This window comes from Sinocyclocheilus grahami, unplaced genomic scaffold (assembly GCF_001515645.1).
Source record: "Sinocyclocheilus grahami isolate Dianchi unplaced genomic scaffold, SAMN03320097.WGS_v1.1 scaffold147.1, whole genome shotgun sequence".
In the NCBI taxonomy this organism is placed as follows: Eukaryota; Metazoa; Chordata; class Actinopteri; order Cypriniformes; family Cyprinidae; genus Sinocyclocheilus; species Sinocyclocheilus grahami.
The window spans coordinates 804,770-828,186 of NW_015505326.1; the positions used below are offsets into that span (position 1 = coordinate 804,770).

At 35.7% G+C, this 23,417-nt stretch overlaps 1 protein-coding gene and 1 pseudogene across 1 annotated transcript; both read left to right on the forward strand.

The window, feature by feature from the left end:
• Positions 1 to 8,667: 8,667 nt before the first annotated feature.
• On the forward strand, positions 8,668 to 10,403 carry LOC107591891 (smoothelin-like protein 1; annotated as a pseudogene).
• A 3,527-nt stretch (positions 10,404 to 13,930) lies between these two features.
• Positions 13,931 to 22,633, forward strand: LOC107591892 (protein FAM111A-like). The gene is made up of 5 exons (XM_016281171.1): positions 13,931 to 14,001; positions 16,441 to 16,503; positions 17,846 to 17,908; positions 18,003 to 19,085; positions 22,628 to 22,633. The coding sequence occupies exons 3-5, from the start codon at positions 17,852 to 17,854 to the stop codon at positions 22,631 to 22,633; spliced, it is 1,146 nt and encodes a 381-aa protein (XP_016136657.1). The 5' UTR covers positions 13,931 to 14,001; positions 16,441 to 16,503; positions 17,846 to 17,851.
• Positions 22,634 to 23,417: the final 784 nt, after the last annotated feature.

The window sequence follows — 23,417 nt, forward strand, 5'->3', positions numbered from 1 at the left end:
CATAGACCACAATACTACATGATAGTGACGTCATCGCAGATCGTGTTTAATTTATCCCCACCCCAAACAACTCTATAATATATTTTTTTAAAGGGGTCATCGGATGCCCATTTTCCACAAGTTGATATGATTCTTTAGGGTCTTAATGAAAAGTCTGTAACATAGTTTGGTTAAAATTTCGCAATGGTAGTGTAAAAAACACCTTTTGTACCCGGTCAAAAACAGCTCTTTTCAGAGCAAGCTGTTTTGTAGCATTTTCCTTTAAATGTTAATGAGCTCTGCTGACGCCGCCCCTCTCTGAAGGACTGTTTACTATTCACCGTGAAACTTGCTAATTAACACATTATTAGGAAAGGCGATTTGCGAAGATTCATTAAAACACCTTATACTCACTTCTTCTGTAGGTGAAGCTGGATCACGAATGATTTGCGTGAACATAGACACATTTAGGTAGATCAGGGGCGCATTCCCTTCAAAAACAAACGTAATCCACTGCGTCTTCAGCGGCTCAGATGTTGGGAGTAAATGACGACTACTATGTTCATTATTACATCCAACAACAGAACACCTCAATCGCGTAGGAGTCATTCTTGTCTGCATCTGCTCCGGCGGTGAAACAATGGCAGACTGACAGCTCATTCAGGGCGGGTCTAAGGTAAGACGCCAGTCCAGTCTGTGCTGAAACGCTACTGTCAATCAAACTATTGTGGAAGGGGCCTGTTTTTGTGACGTCACACAGACAGGCATCTGAGATCGGCTCGATTTGAGAAAGGGGTACAGATTTTAGTAGATAAAAATACACTGCCAACACACATTTCAATTCAAACCATTTGTAAAAGTGCATGTAGCATCCAATGACCCCTTTAACATTTATAACAGCCCAAGCATACCTATATACATATAGAATGCTGCATCAAACAAATTTGTAAGGGGGAAAATGTAAACAATAAACCAACTCCATAGCAGATTGTAAGTGATCAAGGGCTTAGGACGTTCCAGTTCAGCCCATTGCAAGGGTTCCGCCAGAAGTGGGCACTCATGCAACGTAATCAATGGTGTACATCCGAGTGAACGAGACGGAGGGAAGTTTGCAAGTGAAGGGCATAAAAAACGGACTGGAACCAACCTAGGACTGAATAACAGCTACTTCAGTAGGAGCACCGAGGAGGATATGTTTCATGCAGTGTCCAGCAGAGGGCTCCTACAACCAACGAGGATGTAAACATTTGCGGAGAAGGAAAATCTAAGGCCCCGTCCACAAGGAGACGTGTTTAGCTGTATACGCATACATTTTGTAACGTATAGGCGTTTCGTCCACACGGATCCGGCGTTTTGGGAGAGTGAAACCGGGTCCCAGAGTGGATGAATCTGAAAACGCCACCCTTGCGTTTTCGTGTGGACAGTGAATCCGTATATTTTCTGAAACTATGACATCATCCGCCCACGTTTCGCCCCTAGTCAGACACCGCTACGTCACGTAACAGCAACAAAAACCTGATCAAACACTGAACGATTGTCTTTTTATTAACTAACATTAACACAGATTAATAAATATATTGTTCCATGTTCGTTTGTATACTGCGCGCAAGGTTTATGCACATAGTCCAAGTCTTCTTCGTTTTTAGTGTATCTCTGAGGTAGAATTACAGCACTACATACTGGTCTAACAGGTATACTACATCGTTTTTTGTCGGTTTCGTGTGGATGCAGATATTTCTTGAGACGAGGGGGAAAAAAAGATCGGATAGGGAAAGCTCTGGCTTCGTATGGACGTAGCATAAATGTAAAAATCTAAAAGCACACGTATGGATTAACATACTTAATATAACATACATAAGTTGGTTATATTAAGTTTAAGATACATTCGGTATTTACTAGAAGATAGATTAATTTGCAGAAATTTCTCCATTGTTTGGCCAAAAAATGCATGTAGTATCACATATTTTTATGGTGGTCCTTTTATGATTATCTCTAGATGTATGATCGATCTGTTCATAGTCTTCTTAGGTTTTATTTTTAACAAACAGTTTTCTATTCAACAGCTGTCTATTAAGTTGTACACTGGATGATGTCCTGGCAGAAGATAAGTGCCTTCTCAATTTTTTCAAAGGATATTTTCTTAGTGTAATGTTCTAACATCTATGAGCGTAAATCTACATGGTCACAAGGCTGCCTCCTTATTGTAAGATCAACAACTAATGTGCATAAAAAATAGTAAAAGTGGTCAATTTCCTGCTATAATCAGCAAAGATTATTCACCATATACCATCATAGGGTCAAGAGTCAACATTTGCAAAACAGGGCACTGAAAGGTTAGTAAAATATTTCTTTCCACCATACATTTTTTGTGTAGTTTTGTAAAGAAAAATCAATAAGAAATAGAAACCAGTTTTATAAGTCATAGGTCAGGACCGTCAGGTTGATATTCCCTTTGCCTAGAGGGCTTATGAAGAGGCACTTTTGTTGGAACTGGCTCGCTGGGCTTCTTGACTGTTCTTTAAATAAACAGTTCTTGTTTTTTTTTTCTTGAAGGGTGTGTGAACAACACAACATAACTTCTCAGAAAAAAATGACAAATATGCTGAATCTATCTCTGACAAACAAATGCCTTTCATGACGTAGGACTAGAGGATTTCGAAAGATAAACAGCTGTATCTTATTTTGACGCTGACTCCAACCTTTTTCTTCCTAAGAAATGGAAAGATGGGAGATGTTTGTCAGACTTGAATAGGCTAATGTTGCAGAAAAAAGTTCCAAGGAAAGACTTAGAAATAAAATAAACCAACCAATAAACCATTATAAATGTTTTTGTCCACATATCTGAAATAATCACACACATAATCGCCACTGGAAGGTTGTAGTTGGGTCATTTGCTCACATATATGTTTATTTTAATCTAAAGGTGGGGTCTCATTTTCTGTTGTTCTGTGAATTTTCACAGGAAAAATCCTGTCATTTTAACAGGAATCCATATAATAAGTAATTGCACATTGCAAAAGACACACTTACCAGGGGGGCTGTCATGGCCTAATGGTTAGAGAGTCAGATTTGTAACCCAAAGGTCGTGTGTTCAAGTCTCTGTATCGACAGGGATTGTAGGTGGGGGGAGTGAATGTACCCTCAATACCATGACTGAGGTGCCCTTGAGCAAGGCACCGAACCCCCAACTGCTCTCCAGACGCCGCAGCAAAAATGGCTGCCCATTGCTCCATGTGTGTGTGTGTGTTCATTACTCACTGCTGTATGTAGTGCTTTTACTTTAGGCATTTAGAAGCTTACATAAAGAGGGTCTCTCCACCAAGTGGTCCTTTAATGAAGGTGAAGCAGGAATACTGGATCAGCGAGACCACGGCTGAGAGAGCCATCACCGTTCCAGATAGCTTTCCAAAGTGTACGGATGGGGGTGGCGGCACACACTGCAGCGCCGTCAGCGACAGAGACAATATGGCTGCCTTTAAGTCTGCTTCTTGTTCACTTTGTCCTGTATAGCACAGTATTTTACAATCTAATTAACACTGTGAGGAACGTGTGATTTTTTTGGACATTTTTTCATTTGACATTTTTTAAACTAAATTGTTTAAAAAATAATTGGCTTTTATGTTATCATTGAACTAAAACAATTACTTTATTTGTATGGTACTGTATATATGATAAACTATATTAATTAAATACTGATTCAAATTCTGTAAAATCTCTCTGTTATTTTAAACTCAATAGTAAATATTGATATAATGTAGTTATTTAATACATTTGTATATAAATTATTATAACAAATCAAACTTACTAATGCCTCCTCCAATCTCATTTTCGTAAGAAGTTGTGTTACGTATCTGCATTTTGGCAGATGACAGCCTAGAGTATATATTGTTTGCTATTCAGTATTTTTTTACAAACCACACAAACTGCAGATATGCCTGCACCTAACCAAAAAAAAATGATGATGATGATGAAAAAGATGATGATGCTAATGCCGTGCTTGACTATGACCCGGACAATCTCATAAAGGTGATTCAGGTAACAGCCCAGTGTTCTACATTTATGTCAGGAGGAGGACCATTTAGATCTAAATGTTATTTAATTTAATAAATTGACTTTTTGGATTAGGGAGTGAGTTACCTAATGTTTTCAAATACCGAATACTGAATACTTAAAAAAAACGAAGGAAATTCCATTTCTCTGGATATGACCGTAAGGAAATGTGTGTATTTATGTGTTGACCTGGTTCTCGCTGCTTTCCTTTGTGACGGTCCATGATGAGGCCATTCCAGGGGGCACACAGGATCCCACACAGCTGAGTGAATGCAAACACATTTGTATATCTACTGACTGTAAGCAAAAACAACATGACTGTTTACATCCAAGAAAATGACAAAAACAGAATTCAAACTCATGATACACACATGACACAGTCTATATCTATTCATAGAGCTCAAAGGCATGGCTTCACCTGCACATAAATAGCCAGACATGAGGATAATACAGTATGTGTGTGTATACCAAGGCCTGAGTCTCCAGTAGCCAGATGATTTAGCATCGGGTTTAAAGTCCCGATGAACAAGAAGTGTCTCAACTGCATCACTGAAAGCCACAGCAGATGCCACAAGAAGAACCAGGAAAGCAAACAACTCTTGAAGCTACGCTCTGACAAAAACACATACATTCATAGTGTTGATACATTTCACATGATATATATTTCACAATGAAGTACTAGTAAAAGAAAAAAGGGGAAGGAACACGTAATGCTTAATCACAATAGCTGGGAAAATTCAGGACAATAATGTGGCTATCTTGACCTTCGTTTCATGCACATTGCAGCTTAGTCTGATCAAGCACTTAAATGGGAAGTGACCGTAAAATCACTAGTAAATGCACTGTAAAAAATATCCTTACATCCTTCAATTTACAGAAAATTAATGGCAGCTACGGTTGCCAGAAATTCATAGCAAAAAATGTGGTGACAATGTCTAAGGTATTATGTGATCACATATTGATTAAACTGAACTTATAATCGTATATATCATTAAAGTTGCAGTCCATAAGTTTTGCCTCTTTGTCGCCATCTCTGTTTGAAAACCTGCAATTGCAGTTGTGTGCGGAATTATCTTCCTTGCGTGGGTTGTACGGCGGCTCGGCTCCAGTGCGGATGAATCGAATGTTTTGAGGAGTATATGTGGCAGTCAGTCACCGCACAGGAGTGCATATTGTACTTTGCACTCACAGATTCTAGCCTACGTCTTGGAATATATGAATTAAATAAGCATTTTCACCGGATATTGTCATCTGAACAAGTAACAAGTCTGCCACGTTTGTTCTGACCAACTGAGGAAAAAATAATTACAATAAATCGAGCTACCAATGGTGATTTAATCTAAATTAGCTCATATCACATCAAACTGTGCAAATTATTATTACTGTTATACTTTATTCTCAAATTGTTAATGTTAACAATATCAGCATTGCGTGACTATGAGTATAGTGTGTATAAGTGAGTAGATTTCAATTTCTGTACAGTCTAATCTCTAATTGTCATAGCACTCGAAGTTCATATAAAAAATGATTTTAACCCAAAAAAGCAAATTATGCTCCCTTCGAACTGGTTTTCTTTAAAATACAACTTGTGTAATATCAGGCTATCTGTAATCAGAAGCACATTTAAAACTGCAATATAATTTAATTTCAAAATTGTTAATGTTAACAACATCAGCATTGCGTGACTATGAGTATAGTGTGTATAAGTGAGTAGATTTCAATTTCTGTACAGTCTAATCTCTAATTGTCATAGCACTCGAAGTTCATATAAAAAATGATTTTAACCCAAAAAAGCAAATTATGCTCCCTTCGAACTGGTTTTCTTTAAAATACAACTTGTGTAATCTCAGGCTATCTGTAATCAGAAGCCATGCTCGGATTTCCCGCTAAAACCTACCCATACCACTTAAATTAGAAAACATTATTATAAGATGACCGTTGTGAATTGGGCTAAAGTAAGGCGATAGTTTCTAACACTGGCTGGCTACTTGCTCACAACTGAGGAAAAAAGAATTACAATAAATCGAGCTACCAATGGTGATTTAATCTAAATTAGCTCATATCACATCAAACTGTGCAAATTATTATTACTGTTATACTTTATTCTCAAATTGTTAATGTTAACAATATCAGCATTGCGTGACTATGAGTATAGTGTGTATAAGTGAGTAGATTTCAATTTCTGTACAGTCTAATCTCTAATTGTCATAGCACTCGAATTTCATATAAAAAATGATTTTAACCCAAAAAGCAAATTATGCTCCCTTCGAACTGGTTTTCTTTAAAATACAACTTGTGTAATATCAGGCTATCTGTAATCAGAAGCACATTTAAAACTGCAATATAATTTAATTTCATTCACATGTGTTTCATAAACACATAATCCTTTCTGGATTAAAATCCACCATCAAAAATTATACATTTAATTATTCCAGCTGCTGTGAGAAAAGGCTATAAACGATCGGCCACCTGCAGGATCCTCACATGCCATATAGCCTATAGTAGCCGAGACAACTTCTTTATGTTTACAGATGTGATGTAATGACGGAGCGCCATGCTCGGATTTCCCGCTAAAACCTACCTATACCACTTAAATTAGAAAACATTATTATAAGATGACCGTTGTGAATTGGGCTAAAGTAAGGCGATAGTTTCTAACACTGGCTGGCTACTTGCTCAAATATCGATTTCGGATCATTTTTAACCAAAAAAAGTTACTGCAGCTTTAAGTGATATAATGTTAATATACAAATCTACTTGAATGAATAACAAAATATGCATTTTACCTTAAAATGTAATTACAATTACCAGCATGATAATACAAATGGTCAAATTGAAAACTAAATGATGAATCAAAGTTCATCAGAAGTGGCCTGTCCAGAAACAAAATTAATTTTATAAAATATAATCATATGTGATGTGTCATGCAGGGATTTCTGGGAATGTGAATACATTTGAGAGCATTTTACAATAAAACTGCATATAATATGATGTTAAGCCATTTACAGTTATTCGCCATATATCATAATGTAACTTAATCATCATTTGTTCATGATTAACATTCAATGATTTATTGAAAAGTAACTAGTAACTACTAAGCATTTGCTAAGGATCTGTTATTTCATGATGCTATTTTTTTATATAACACAACAGATTTGTAAATCGTTAGCCTATTACTTAGTCATTTGTGAATGTATAGTCATGTTTTGCAAATGATTAGTTCATCATCATCTAATCACTTGTAAATTATTTTTTAACTTAAGCTACAAAACATAGATTAAAAATATTAACATATCACTTATTAATCATTTATGAATGCATAGTCATGTTTTGTAAATGATTAGTTCTTTAACTAATTAATTGTAAATTACTTGTAAATTAATTAACAAAACATACACAAATTGTTAGCACATCACTTATTAATCGCTTATGAATGTTTTTTTAAATGATTAGTTCATCATTAACTAATCACTTATAAATGACTTTCAACTGAACGTTATTATAAAGTGTTACCTTGCATTTTTATTAAAAAACACTTTAATTATGATCTAAATGAAATGTAAGTTGTTTCTGAATATTGATCTAGGTGCTAGGGACAGAAAACGGCCACCTGCAGGTTGGAAAAAAGAACTGTAGTAATTACAGTTTTGGAAAGAAAGTGAAAATAAGAGAAAATATGTGTAGTGGTGATGTGTATAAATGTTAAAAGTTTAGAGTGACATTTAAATAAAGTTAGATGCAATGTTTACAGTTTTGCAGCTGTTTACAATGTCTTGTCTAAAGAGGTGGATTTAGAGATTTTTGCAAAAAGAAAATAATAATATATATATATATATAAAATAACTTATTTCTTCCAAAAAGTCTGTTTCAACTTTTATGTTTCTGTGATAAACACTTGTTCCTGAAGAAACTCTTCGCCAGCATTGTAGCTACATACAATTGTAATTCCACCATTGGTGTCTGGCTCCCAAAAAGCCTGTTCTAACTTTTGATGTGATGTGCACTTCTTCCCTGAAAAATCACCTGCCAGACTGTCTTTACTTTTACATTTCCTCTCTATCATCTTCACGAATGAAGATCCCAAGACCAGCCCGAGCAGCTCTATGTTCTACTGCATTCAAAGAAGCTCGTTTTCTAGGGATAATTTCCAAAATGTTTGTCCAAGTTCCAAATTTTATCCATGGAGCAAGAGCGCCCCGGTAGATGCTGGTATTGCAAGAGATTTTTGCAACTTTGATGATTTTTCATGAGCTGACCATTTACCCCAAAGGCCAAAACAATATGTCATAAAAAAAATTATTCTGGAATCAGCTGAGTGCACGAATTGTTCGACATTCCACACTTTGTTAATTAAGCGCATAATATGAGAATCTGAAGTGTACTTTTTCTTTTTGGAATTTTCTGTGTGAACACACTACTACAAAATGGAATAGAACAATGCATAAGTGCATGAGACTCCCTATATGTTAAGCTAGTAGGCTAACCACTTACAAACCGCTTACTTTGAGTTCAGCTCATGGAAACTGGGGGCAAAAACAAAAGTGTTGCGTTTATAATTTTGTTCAGTGTATGATTATATCCCAGATATAAAACATAAATTCAATATATTTTGTACTTTGGTGTCATTTTGTGTTTGGAATGGACCCTTCGCAGGATGCCAAACGTGTGAATCCCCCGGAGACAAAATGTGTTGCAGAGTCGGAGCCAGGAGGTGGGACTGATACTACAGAGGGTAGAGCTAATGAGTACAACAAAGAAAACCAAGAGAACACAAAAGCTGAAGCCAGTGACATTGAGGCATGTGAGCAAGAGGGCGGAGTCACAGAGAATACCAACATGGTGGAAGAGAAAGAAGAACAAGAGAAGGATATCAAAGAACATAAACCTGGAGAACAAGAAAAAGAGACAGGAGTAAATGAAAATAAAAAAGTGTGGTAGAAGAAGAAGAAAAGAAGAGTAACAATGACCTTCACAGGAAAGAGAATGATTCCTGCAACAAAGAAGGAAAACCTGAGGCAAAGCACAAAGAAGAGGACAAGAGAACAAAAGAAACTGAAGGCAAAACTAAAAATCAACAAAATTAAAGAAAAATAAAAGAGAAAAAAGAGACTAAAGATGATATCAAGAACAAGTCAGAAATTCTGGGAAGAAAAAGTGGAACAGCTCCAACCTTTGCTCTTAGAGCCCCCACCAAGTCATCTGCTCGACCCTCGACTAGAAGAGATGCCATGGCCAAGTTTCAGAAGGACCAGTAAGTCATCTTATTAACACCCTACTAATGATGGTATATTTCTTTATCATTGTAAGAAACCTCATAATCATATAGACCACTAGTCACAATACCACGTGCTTTGACGTTTGATCACCCACACAATTGCTATTCTTTAATGTAAAAAAATAAAAATACTGTCATAATCAGCAATGAATTATGTTTATTAAATAGGTCCATTTGTTCAGTAGTATCTCTCTGCTGTTGCTGTAGGATTTGTAGTCTGATGTGTGTAAATAGTATATGTTGGTTTGTTGTAGGACTCCATGTGTCAGAGACTTTAAAGTTCAACAGACAGCTATAGGTATGGCTGGTGGAGCATCAATTAAACAGAAAATTCTCCAGTGGTGCAGGAACAAAACACAGAAATATGAGGTAAGTTAAAAATTCCTAAGAAACACACATTTTGTAAACACTCACATTTATAAACAGGTTCTAATAAGAATGTTATATTGGAGAACTAAGAAATCTATATACCCTAGTCAGGGTGGATGCCATATAGAATTTTACAATGGTATTTTTAGGTATATTTGAGAGTATGTGCTCACCAACAAAACTACATTCATTAGTATGAGCAAAACACTTTAGGCTAGTATGACCTATAGTGGAGTAATCCTACATTTTTTTAAATAAAAATCCTACAAATTCATATGAAATTTGCCACCTCATAAAATAATAATTTAAAAAAAATTCCTGTGAGATCTGGTTATTTTCATTATATTTTGTATCTCAAAGGGTGTCAACATAGAAAACTTCTCTTCTTCTTGGAGTGATGGCCTGGCTTTCTGTGCACTTGTTCATCGCTTCTTTCCCTTAGCTTTTTTTTTACTTCTCCTCCCTCAGAGCAAGTGAACGGGAGAAGAATTTCACTCTGGCCTTCTGTACAGAGACAGTTATTTTGCATTTTAATCTCATTTTATGTTTAAGGGTGATTCTTCAATTAGAGGAACTTCTGAAGTGCAAGTTTAAAGATTTCATTCAATTCCATTTTAAAAGGTGGATCATCATAGATGCAATTTCTTTTACTTTCTTTAATGGTTTGAGTGCATAAAAGGTTAAATCTGCTACAATTTGTCTATTTTAATCTTGTCCCTCAGATTTTTAAAGCTTTATTTCTATACAAATTAATAACATATATTTTACAATATATATTTTTCTAAGAAAATACATTTACAAGAATGCAAATTAATTTTTTTTTCTATTATCAAAATGGATGTTATTTAATAAATTAAATACATTTCATTTTTATAAATTCAAGATTGTCGTTACTATCACATGTCAAGATTACTTGGGTTATATGTTTTCAAATGTATACGATTACCTCATTCTGAATTGGAAATAGAATGTCAAGTACTTTACATTATAGGATACAGTAGGCCTCTTCGATGCAGTGTTCTTCATTCTATATGCAATGTCCTCTAGAGTGTTCTCTGCAAATTGTGTTTCATCTGTCAAGATCTGACTGAGTAGACCACAGATCGCCTTAAGACGCACAGGATCATGCAATACTCAGGAAATGCTGACTACCTTTGTTGGATTCTCCATAGTATTTAATTATTGTTCATTTTGATTTGCTGGGTGGATCAACCATCAATATATAACCATCAACCATGGATTCCATTGATCCAGAGTCTTCCAATTACATGGATTCAAATAGCCTCGATTGGCCCATTCCACCATCATCGACATCCCGTAAGACTACCCATTACCGTGACCATGGTGGACTTAGTTATGGTATGGGAGTTGTGTGGACACATCTTCGTCCATTCATTCCCTTCTTTCTGGTCTCCAGCCTAGTGGTGGCACTGGTCTACCTGCTGCAAACCATTGTGTATGGAGGGCCCTTCACCGACCCACTGTTCTTCAGCAAATTTGAGAAACGCTGGCCCCCACCCGTCCAGCAGCCAACAGCCACTGAGTCAGACATGGATTATCTGGTATCCTTTAAGGCAGAGAACCCTGTGATGAGGGGAGACTGTATGCAAGAGGCCCACCAATAAAACATTTTATTCTGGACCCCATAAATCAAGGTGACTGATTGATCTGAATAAAGATTAATCAGATTAATGAATGTTGTGAAAGAGTAAATCAGGATTTTGTTGTCCCTTATTTTGGAATCTGGGAAAAATATATGCAAAGGATCAAGAAGCTCCATGGAAGACGATGTAATATGGTTATGATAAATAGCTGAGAACCGATGATGTCATCCCAATAAGGCTGGATTCAAATGTTTAACGTTTCGTTTCAACTTTCGGTTGAAAGTCACCTTAACTACTTTAACTAAATAATTACCTTTGGTATTTTGATTTTTTTCTTGTTACTTTGTTATTTCAGATGGCTGTTCTAAATTACTATCTCAAAAGAAAGGGCAGTTAAAAACTTTTAAAAAGCACCGGCATATTTAATATATGCTTTGTGTGCATTAATAATATGTTGTGCATGCATATTGAGCAGGCATGTTTTATACGTCCAAATAGTTTGATCTTATAGATCCAGTTAATCAATCTACTGACACTATGCAGTCTACATAATGTGAGATGTGATTATATATTCAGATTTAACCTACACTGCCAGTTGCAACTGGAATGGAAGGTCATTTCTGTACAAATTTCAAATTAGTAGGATCATATAAGACGAATAGCAATTAAAAAAGTACACTTATGTCAATTATATTTATTTCAATTTAAAATAAATTCAAAATATTTTTTTACAGCGTATTTGTGAACCACTGATAAAAACTGTAAGCCAAACACTGCTCTGTTATTAACTTGTATCTTATTTTATGTTAGTGTATGTGATTTTAAAAATGGGGCTTCAACCGTCCTCTAGGTGTCACTTCTTTCTTACTGTGAAATAGGTGAATTTGGTAAATTGGGGGAAAATGGCCATTGAGATGATTGGGAAATTTGATTGAGATGATTGGGGATGTCTATAACAATGTCAACTAAAATATGTCATATGACACACCAGCTACAAACAGATATAGGCGTATGTCTCTACTGAACCCCCCCAGTATGAAATGATTTTTTCATTGAAAAAATCAAAACAATGAAACCATCACATAAAATTGTAATGATTTCCACAACAAATAGCATTACAAACAATACATTTGTAACCATTAAAACCATTAAAAATGGTTTTCTGTAGTGTGTTTTGGGACATATTCCATTAGGATTTATTGGTTTTAACAAGCCACCAATAGAAGGCAACCTATTACCAGTAGAGGCCAACAGGGTTCATTACAGTTTCCAGTAAAACCAATACAAGTCCCATTATAACCAGCAAAACCACTACATATAACCATGTTTTATTCAGCAGGGGTTTTATTTTTTTATTTTATTTTTTCCAGTAAAGTAGCCTAATAGTATTAATCTATTAACTTTGCATAAAACATTGTCTTTTTACTTAAGTACCAGATATAGTGTCATACTATTAAATATATTTAATACGACTGACTTTGTATTTAATGTGAAGTTAATAAAAACATTGTAAGTTACTAATTAGCCTATAACACTTTCATTGTACAAAAAGACAGCAAAGAACGTTTACACTATCAAAGAACATTTTCACTTCAGTCCAGCGAATTCAAGCACTCTCAAAAACTCCCATAATAATCTCTAAAGCTGTTCACACTGTAAAATTTATATCTTACTTACATTCGTACATCTTCACTTTGTTGTTTCTGATGAGATAATTAGCCAGAGATTTCAGTCAGCCAGCGCGCGCAGTGACGGAACAGCGTGTTTCAGCGGTGACTCATCTGAACGCCTCTGATTGGCCTTTGTATCGGCAAATTGCTCGGCTGATACAGTCACTCACCCAACAGCTGTTATAGAAAACCCCATAGTTGTGGAATTTAATGGCAGGGTAAAAGAGTGTTATAAATGTACATTATTTTTACTATATAGGCCCAATATATATTCACAGTATGTTAAAAGGGTTCAGTGGGCCTATGCAGGGAAGTGCACAGACATTTTGTTGGGTGTGATTCTCTACTCCTTTAAGGAGACTGTTATAAGGGAGTGTGGTTTTATGTCTGTATGTGATCAGGTTCAATGGGGTATTTTTCTGTTTCTTTTGGGTTTATATTGTACTGGAGTTGAAAAGGAAAAAATGTTAAAATATAGTTGGTGGATGATCCCCCTCAGAATTTGTGTGACTCTGGTTGTTTTATTATAGCTGGTGTTACAATATCATCACACAAATCATTTACTGTTGAAAAACTAAATACTATGTCTGACCACAGACAACTAACTGACTCAAAAAATAAAATAAACGTAATAAGTAAAAAATTAAATAAATAATAATCAAGTAAAATCACCACCAGTTTGCTAGTTAAACTGCACCATAACCATACAGATGGGCTGAAAACAGCTGATAACTACAAATGCACTTAGATAACTAACTGGATACATCTATACTTACATTAAAGAAGCTATCATTCCGACTGTGAATAATAGAAGTTATTTATTTGAAAAAGTGAAATATTTAAAATAATTTATTTTAACCAAACTTGACAAAGTATATTGGCCTTTTCTTGACTCCTAAAGAATACAAACCTCTGTCTTTAGAAGTGTTTCATCATAAATTCTTGTACTTCAAATGATCTTTTCTAGGCGTGGACTGAAGAGCAGGAAATCAGATGAGAAGAGCAGAAGAGAGGAAACCAAAGAGAAAGAAATACAGACACCAGGAACGATCAGGTAGTTATTATTATTATTGTATCATTATAAACAATAATTATCATCATTATTTTTTTTGATTTTACAAAACGAGTAAAATTACCATACTAACATGATTACAATCAACATTTCTTATTTTCTTTAAAACGCAGCTATTATTTTGGCAGGAAACCAAACACTGGGCGATTCTGGCCACGATTTGGTCATCTGAGACACATTTTGAAAATCCTAAAAGATTCCTATAATCCTAGGCTAACATCTGTAGTCTTTGACAACAGATATAAAGATTTAAACGATTCTCATGACGAATTTGGGAAGATAGTTGGTGCAAACTGCGTAAGCAAATGCAAATTATTAGCGATACAACCACAGAGCATAGTGTGAATCGAAACTGGTTCAGCAAAAATCAGCAGCTGCTAGCAGGAAGTGGCTGTACCTGACGTCACTAGGGCTAAAAACCAGACGTCAGAGGAGGCTGCCGCTTAGAGCCGCTTGCAGTGAATGACAGGAAAACAAACATTTTATATATATTTATTGTAAATATAAATATTATATATTTATTTATTTATAAACATATTAATTTATAACAAATGTTAATACTTATTTAAATAAGTATATATTAGTCAGTATCATGTATTATTTGATTAAAAAGGTCTGCCAGTTATAATGAAGAAAATTATCTTTTGGTTAAACATTAAATTCCAACTGGAAATGTCACTGTACAAAAAAATGTAACCATGAATCTTGTAATTTTTATTTAAAAAAAATTAAGGTGATAATTAAACATAGTGTGTATATTTTAGCCTATTAAATAAATTGTGGTTCAGTGTTGTATAGATAACATTGAGAGCATTTCACTAATAAAACCAATATATATATTTTGATCAAACTGAAAGAAAAAATTAAGGAAAGAAGGCTATAGGCCAACCTGTTTATTTTAAAGGGGTCCTATCATGCTCTTTTACAAAGTCTTGATTTTGTTTTGGGGGTGTACGAGAACAGGCTCTCATACTAGGTTGTTCGAAAAAAACATTATTTTTCACATATTTTACATTATTACAACACCTTTCTCCGTAGTCTGGCATGAACGGCTCGAATAGTTCCTGTATCAAATGAAGGCCCGCCTTCTGAAATACGAAATGTGCCGTTCGTTGTAGTTTTTGAAAAGTGATTTCTGTTAAATAAAATATCTCCTTTTGAAGTGGACTTTGAGCTTTGTAACTTTGCAGATCTTTTTTTATGCTCAAACAGCAACATTACAGACTAACTAAAGTTGAAAAAGTGAAAAAGCATAATAGGACCCATTTAAGAGAATTACCTAAATTAAAACCTGTCAATTAGACCAAAAAAAAAAAACAGTTTGACAGTTGTCTGCTACTACTGCCATGATCCAGTCCCCAATTAAGGTACTGTAATTCATAAAAAAAAGTCACCAGGCAACTGGGCAGTAGCACCTTTTCAGCACTGATTCTTACTAGCGCTTTGAACTCTGATCCGCAGATGATGCCGCGAGTTCGTGCAGCGCTGTTAGAAGAAAAGCCATATCTGTACATGAAATGTAGGGCTAAATGTATTTTTCATTTTGTTTAATAATTAAGGTCTTTTTGCGATTTCAATAACCATACAGTAACCCCCCCCCCCCTTCCCCATTTACCAAATTGTATGTACTAACAAAATAGGTGTTTTTATGCACAATATGATTTAAATTATTACAATAAAGTTTTTATCTATCTATCTATCTGAAGAATTTTGCTAAATAGCACTAAAAGTGGTTAATTGGCTCGTTATCATAGGGGAACCACTTTAAGTGCTATATACTGTAGCACCTATCTTTAAATGTGTTAAACAGCGCCTTTGTCAAATGGTACCATGTAGAACCATAAGAGGAAACCCATTCTCCTCCTTAGATTTTAGATAATATGTTACTCCACTCTCATATGTTTGCTATGAATGGGAATTTACTACAATGAGGTCAAAAAGTCTTGTGTGGTGGCTCTGGAATATTTCCTTATAGGGGGGCCTTGGGGGCAAAAAGGTTGAGAACCACGTTATCTACAGGAAATACACTGTATTTTGAAATTTTTTAATCCTTTCACCAACTAAACTAAGAGAGACTAGAGTTTGAGAACCTTTTTTATCTTTTTTGTTTTGTCTCATAGTGACTGAGACTTGCCAAAGCAAAAATTAAGAGTGTGTGAAGAAGCTAACAAGAACAATTCATTAATTAAAATTGTCAGCAGAAAAATAAGAGTAGAATTTGACTACTTCTAGTGTTAAGGTAATATTGTTAAAAGGTGAGCTTAAGTTACAAGTCTTTCTCCTCGAAGCTCAGATCACCATTGTTTGTTCTATTCATAGATACAAAACATGTCTAAAGAATCACCCAAAAAACTTGAAATTTCGAGCTTCTTTTCGAGTCCTGTGACTTATTTCCAATGGTAATGTTGATGTCTCTTTCAGAAAAAGGAGGCTGCCACAGACAGTGAATCTGGGGAGTCATCAGAAGATAGTGAAAGTGTTCAGGTAAGGTTGTGATTGTCAGCATCGGTGGCTGTAATGAAACGCACAATGACAAGGAATAGCACAGAACAGTCTTTAATCATTAATCTAACTCAGAAACTCACATGGAGTAATACATAGATCACAACCAAAACTAAAGACGAGATGAGACACAAAACAATGAGGGCTTAAATACAGAGTAAGTTAATTAACTGGAACTAATGACAGGTGAAAACTAATCAGAAACCATGGAAACTAATGATCAGTTGGAACACATGCAACACAGAAAACAGGGAAAACCAAAATGCAAAGAAACTAAACTGGGGTGCGTTTTTCACTCGCCGACAGGTTTTGCGAAATCGCCGACAAATGCCCGAAATCAGTGAATGACAATCACGCAGTGTGAATTATCAAAGACGCGATCTGAGGGAATCGCCGACGCCTGTGAAATATTTGGCATTCTAAATATCTGGAGCTGTCGGCGATTCACAATCACGCTGTGTGAAATGAGTCCTGACTGAAAAACACATCGGCAATGACCTACAGCCAATGAGAGACCAAAATACAGGGCAGTGGGAAGGTCGGGGAGGAGTTATATGAAACGTAGTTTGTGTGGACCAGTGTTGCCAAATCCGCGATTGCCGCTGGTTGTTTTTTATGTCAGCAGGTTGAAGCGACCCCAATAACGTAATATTTAGGCCCTGGAATGTGAATTGTACCAGGAGAACCCTGCCAAAAAAATTTGTATTTTACCCCCCGAACGCAAGTTTTGAGTAGTAATTGGGCGGGTTTTGTAGCGATAGTCGTTCAGTGTGAAACCAACAGTGATGCGACGTCTTTGAAAATCGTGCAGTGTGAACTCGGCATTACTGAGACAGTGACAGTGATCTTTGTTTTATAGTGTTTTAGGCCTATGATACAAAAAGCTTTAGGTAACTTGTCACAATCTACAGCATAACCAGAGTACCTGAGGGTCATCAATATTCCAAGATAAAAATCATCAATTACTAAAAAAGTAATCAGTAGCTTAATCCAAATGCCACCATATGATTTTTTTCTGAAATTCTCAAAGCCACAAATAAAGAGAAAAGCAACATGAACTAGATGACTAAATCAATAGCATTCAGTTTCAACTGTAATAAAATATCACTGGTCACAGCAAATGTTTTTGACTGTTAATAATTTCCATATCTGTTTCCCACCTCGTTAATAGACCATTAGTTTATGATTTTAGCTTTGCTGCTTCATGCTGGGTGTGAAAAGCCATAACACTGAAATTACTTGGCCTTTTAATGATTAAAAATATGATAAAAATCTGCAGACATTGATAAGCCTGTATTAACATCACTGTTGACATTTTCTTAAGAAAAAAATGGATTATTCATTTAAGAAAGAAGTTGAAGAGGGACCTTCAAAACATCTGCAGCAGGTAGATCACTTAAGCATTGGTTACAAATTTCTTCAGTGGAATTAACTTGAATGTTTGTGTACATATCAAATGTTTTTTCCTCTATTTTTAACAGGAAGCAGAAGTGAAAACACACAACTTCCAGTATTGTTTTAATAGATTAAAGATATTTTCAGTGTCATGTAAAACATCCATGACTGTGCTTGAGGCTCTTAATACAAGCCAAATGTTCAGGAATGAAAAAGACAAAAAGAAAAACAAGCAGAAAGAAATACTCGTCCAAAGGTGTAAAGAAGGCGTTCCTACAGCAGCTGTAAAGACTGATTTTCCCTGCTGTCTTATTGAAACTGATGAGATCTTATATATAGACTTCATCCAAAAGGATGAAAATAGTTGTACAAATCGAACAACTGCAGATCCTTCACTCAGGAAAACAAGTATGCCTGAAACGTTAGTCACCTTCCGGGTTAAAAAAGAAGGAGGACAGAAAGTGCGACTCTTACTGAAAAGCAAAGCCCTGAGAAGAAGAGTACAATATGTCTGTGTATATGCATTCAAAGGAGAGAAAATCAAAACTGCTCTTAAACATGATGGACGATTCATAAATGACATTTTCAGGAAACACTGTGCGTTAAGTGATGAGTTAAAGCATGAATGGTCAAATCCTGTAGACAATCTTGACGGAAAGGCTTTCCAGTTAGTTGTTCTCAGTGATAAGAATCAGCCAGACAGTCAAGATGATTTGACTCCTGTCACGACTGAACCTAACGTAGCTTCAGATGCTGATGTGGCAGAAACTGCCAGCTCAAGTCAGAATCCCATCAACACCAGTGAGCAAGAAAAAAAACATGATGGAAACACAAAGTCCACAAATCCTTCAATTAAATGGTATGCCACTAAACCTATTGCAGATTCTAAAGAGATTCTGGGAATTCTGCGCGATCAGTTTCCAGTTTTACTGAAGCAATTAAAGCAGCGAGAGAAACTGAAGAACAAATCTGATGTCCAGAAGTTCTTCAGAGCAGAATATGGTAAGAGTGTTGAGAATTTCTTGAAGGTGAAGAAAGTGAAGCAGCTCATGAAGCTCTCCGACTCTGTGTGTCAGATTCGTAAGGGGGAGTCTGCTTTAGGAACTGGTTTCTTGCTCTTTGACAGATACATCCTCACTAACGCTCATGTTATCGGAGAACCTACTGATGTTAACGCTAATCATAATTTTGAGAAAGTTTCTCATTATTATGACTTACAGAATTATATTTTTTATTTAGTGGCGTAAACGGGCTTCCATAAACTGTGGCCTGTTATGAGGACATTTTTAAATAGTGAGGGCATTTTGGCCCGTGCTTAATAATAAATGAATTTTCTGTTCCCGTTTTACATAAGCATCCATAGACTACATCAACATAGGCTACGTTTACTTAGCTGTCTAAAATATGCATAGACTTCTTTTGTTTTATAACTAGTTCTAATACTACATAATACATTACAAAACAATTTAAAGTTTAAGTTTAGACACAGCTATGTGTCTCCACAAACGATTGTACAATGTAAAACGTGTTTGTAAAAGCATTTTTATTTCATAAATCAGCCAGGAGTAAGCTATTGGGTGTTAAATTTGTATTATACATTACATACATAATTGTAACTGTAGTGGATTCCTTTTATTTATTTATTTTTCTTTTCTTCTTTTTTTAAAAAGAAACATTCTAATAATATTACACAAATCCTGACCTTAATTTTGTATGCTTAGTTTTATATGCATATTTTCGTGTGTGTGTATATGGATATTTCAGTTTGTCTTGTTGAGGTAGCCAACTAAAATTAAAACATTATTAAACATAGTAAATTAAATTATTTGTAATGGCAGGCTTTTAGAAATGTTAATGCTTACCTAAAAAATTAGCCAAAACACACATGTGTAATGTGATTACACAAAAATGTGGACCATTATAAGCACAATGTCATTATAAGGCTCTGCAGTTACCACTCAGCCTTTAGTGCTCCTTTGTTTGGAGACTTGCACACAGATTCAAAGCACACAGAACAGGATTACACTGACAACCACACTAGCAATAACACTGTAGTGAACTCTAAATGGGTAATTATTCTTATGCTGTATTTTTTTAACTCTGTAACTAACTAACTATGTTAATTTAAAGGAGAACTTTCATAAAATGGTGTAGCAGACTTTCAGAATATTTTTCTGGGTAACTCAGGCACTTAAAGATACTTGGTACACCAACCCAAGACATATGGTACACATTTGGATGTGCAGAGTGACAAATCTTACAGTACTGTACTGTAATAGGCTACTGTCCTCACATTAGAAATGCTCTTACATGACAATGAAACTGACAAAATCAATAATGACTACATTATTGTATTTAGCATTACATACATTATGCATTATGTAGATGATTTTACCCAAATACGTGTGTGTGTGTGTGTGTGTGTGTGCGCGCGCGCGCATTAACATTGTGTGTGTGCATTAACAGTGATTAGAAAATGTACTACATTAACGTAACTGGCCCATATCTATCGAAATAAACTATCAAAAACAAAGGACTTTCGTAATCACAATGTAGAACTCTCTTTAGCGTCATGATACAAATTATCATGCCATAGTGCATTGATTATCAGGCTATCGATGAGGCCCGTATTTAACATGTATGGGAAGTTGATGGACTTTTCCTGCAACCTAAGGTGCAATAGGGATAATTTTAGCCTACGTTTGACGTTGAATATGTAGCCTATTAGTGGACTGAAGAATATTGTACGAACGTTTAACGTGATACGTGCTACGTAAGTTTAGAAACATGCAATAAAGATAAAGTAGCCGACCACCTCAGAAGACCTTTTTGCCATATGCAGCATTGCGTTACAAAAATCATAATGGCGATACATTTTAATTAAGCGATACTCACCCATTATGTGCGTGGCATAGGCCTACATTAAAACGCAGTTCCCCATTTAGCCTAAGTCTACCATAACACAATTGCAGTCAAGCGATTTTTTTCCCCCTAAAAGTCTGTTTATATAATGTAAAATTTTAGTCATCCTAGAAATATATAGGTACATCTTCAGAAAACAAAAACATCAAGAAATAACGGCGAATAAAGGATATTTAGGTGAAGTTCGGTGAGCATCCTTCTGCTGTCTTTTCTTCCTCCTCGCCCTTTCGTTTTTCCGACCCGCCCAAGTGTGCTCTTGTGCACATGTTAATGCTGTGAAGATGGTGCACATTGCACAGTAGGCTAAGCAAATTAACCTTAACTGGCCGAAAATAAATTTTCCTTCACACAAAATGACAATTTACAAAATAACATAGCAGAGCGAAACGTTGTGTGGGTGTTAGATTAATAACTAGGCCTATTTCAAGCAAACGCACAATTTTCCATCCACAACTAAATCAACACCACTATAATGAATCACATAGTGCTTTAGATAGATTGGGATTAATACACAATCACCGGGCGCACAATCAATTAACGTAATGTTTAAAACCATATATTAAACCTATTAATCCCCCGTACCTTAAAAAAAGTATTTAAAAATGTTTGTCTTAACATATACTTTATTTGTTTATTTGCAATGTTAATGATAACTTTAAAAGAAAACCTTGTTTGGAGTCGTTCTCCGTGTTTTGGAAGAGGTTCATCACCTTTTTCGACCTGACATCTCCCTTGCATTTTGTACTGAACATTCTACGAGGAGATGTTCAGTGGATAAACAGTTCACGATGTCATGTAATTTGTGTTACGTAACGTAACTTAAGTTTAACTAACGGCTTGTATCTTTACCTGTTGAAAAAAAAACAGCATATGCTGGTTAGGTATGTTAGTTCCTTTGCTGGTTTATGCTGGTCCTTTGCTGGTCCTTTTGCTGGTTTATGCTGGTTTAAAAATGTTTGTCTTAACATATACTTTATTTGTTTATTTGCAATGTTAATGATAACTTTAAAAGAAAACCTTGTTTGGAGTCGTTCTCCGTGTTTTGGAAGAGGTTCATCACCTTTTTCGACCTGACATCTCCCTTGCATTTTGTACTGAACATTCTACGAGGAGATGTTCAGTGGATAAACAGTTCACGATGTCATGTAATTTGTGTTACGTAACGTAACTTAAGTTTAACTAACGGCTTGTATCTTTACCACCCTGTTGAAAAAAACAGCATATGCTGGTTAGGTATGTTTGTTCCTTTGCTGGTTTATGCTGGTCCTTTGCTGGTCCTTTTGCTGGTTTATGCTGGTCCTTTGCCAGCACATGACAGCATAAACCAGCAAAGGACCAGCATAAACCAGCAAAGGACCAGCATAAACCAGCAAAGGACCAGCTTAAACCAGCATCCCACCGTCAAAACATACCTAACCAGCATATGCTGTTTTTTTCAACAGCATCCCACCGTAAACCGAGCCTGAACTATTCCCATTTTAAATTGGCAAATATGTCTTTAATTTGTATATAAACTAGTAAAATCCTCATGACAGTCATGACTTTTAGATCAAAAGCAGGTAAACTGTCGTCAAAACATACCTAACCAGCATATGCTGTTTTTTTCAACAGGGCAGTAAACCGAGCCTGAACTATTCCCATTTTAAATTGGCAAATATGTCTTTAATTTGTATATAAGCTAGTAAAATCCTCATGACAGTCATGACTTTTAGATCAAAAGCAGGTAAACTGCCTCAAGCAGATGTGTCGTCAACTGCAGGCTATGTGTTTCATTTTGTGTACTTTTCAGGGTTGAGCATAAAAATAAAGAAAAATGTGCGATAAGTGTTCTTGGCACACAGAGGGCGCTCTCTTCATTGCATTACAGCAGTGATGCGGGCAAATGTGCAACATAATTAATTTATGTACAATATTTGATCACAGCATATTTTTAAATCATCTTGTATACAGTCACGCTAAATGTATATTGTTAAGCTGATCGACAAGAGGGTCGGATAAAGATGAAATTGTTTATACGTCAGTTGAAAATATAGGCAATGTAAGCGATGCAAAATCTAATTATTCCTTTGCAAAACCTAATTAGGCATTAAAAAAGGTTAACGCCAGCGCCTGAAACCGTTTTTGTTTAATAATCCCATTACTGACGGCTCATCATGTATAAAATGGCGCAGAAGGACACAAACTTTCCACTTGTTAAAGTGAATCTCCCAGAAAAAGACAAGACAAACTCTACATTAACCCACTGTTAGGATATGACAGGATACCAAACGGAAAGGCGCATCACGGCACTGTAAGTAGCCAGTACATTTTAACGTTTTAAGTTTATGCTTTTTTAAACTCTCACACTCTTAAAATCTCTTTTAACTGAACTGAGATCTGTTGGATATTTTGTCTAATGCTGAATGTTACTCGGTTTTAGCGACCGCCGGAGTGCTGTGCAGTGTTTTTTCCTCTGAGATCACTGCACTGCTCGAACCATCAGCCAAACGTGGCAGAGCAGCTGCAAATAGATGATATTCTCAGAGGAATCACAGTGTTTAACTGCAGCTCATATTGATAAAGAGCAGATTTGTATAGAT

Coding starts and splice junctions, on each gene's coding strand:
- LOC107591892 (XM_016281171.1), top strand. CDS start 17,852: ATGGATTATTCATTTAAGAAAGAAGTTGAAGAGGGACCTTCAAAACAT. Junction 17,909..18,002: donor CTTCAAAACATCTGCAGCAG/GTAGATCACTTA, acceptor TATTTTTAACAG/GAAGCAGAAGTGAAAACACA.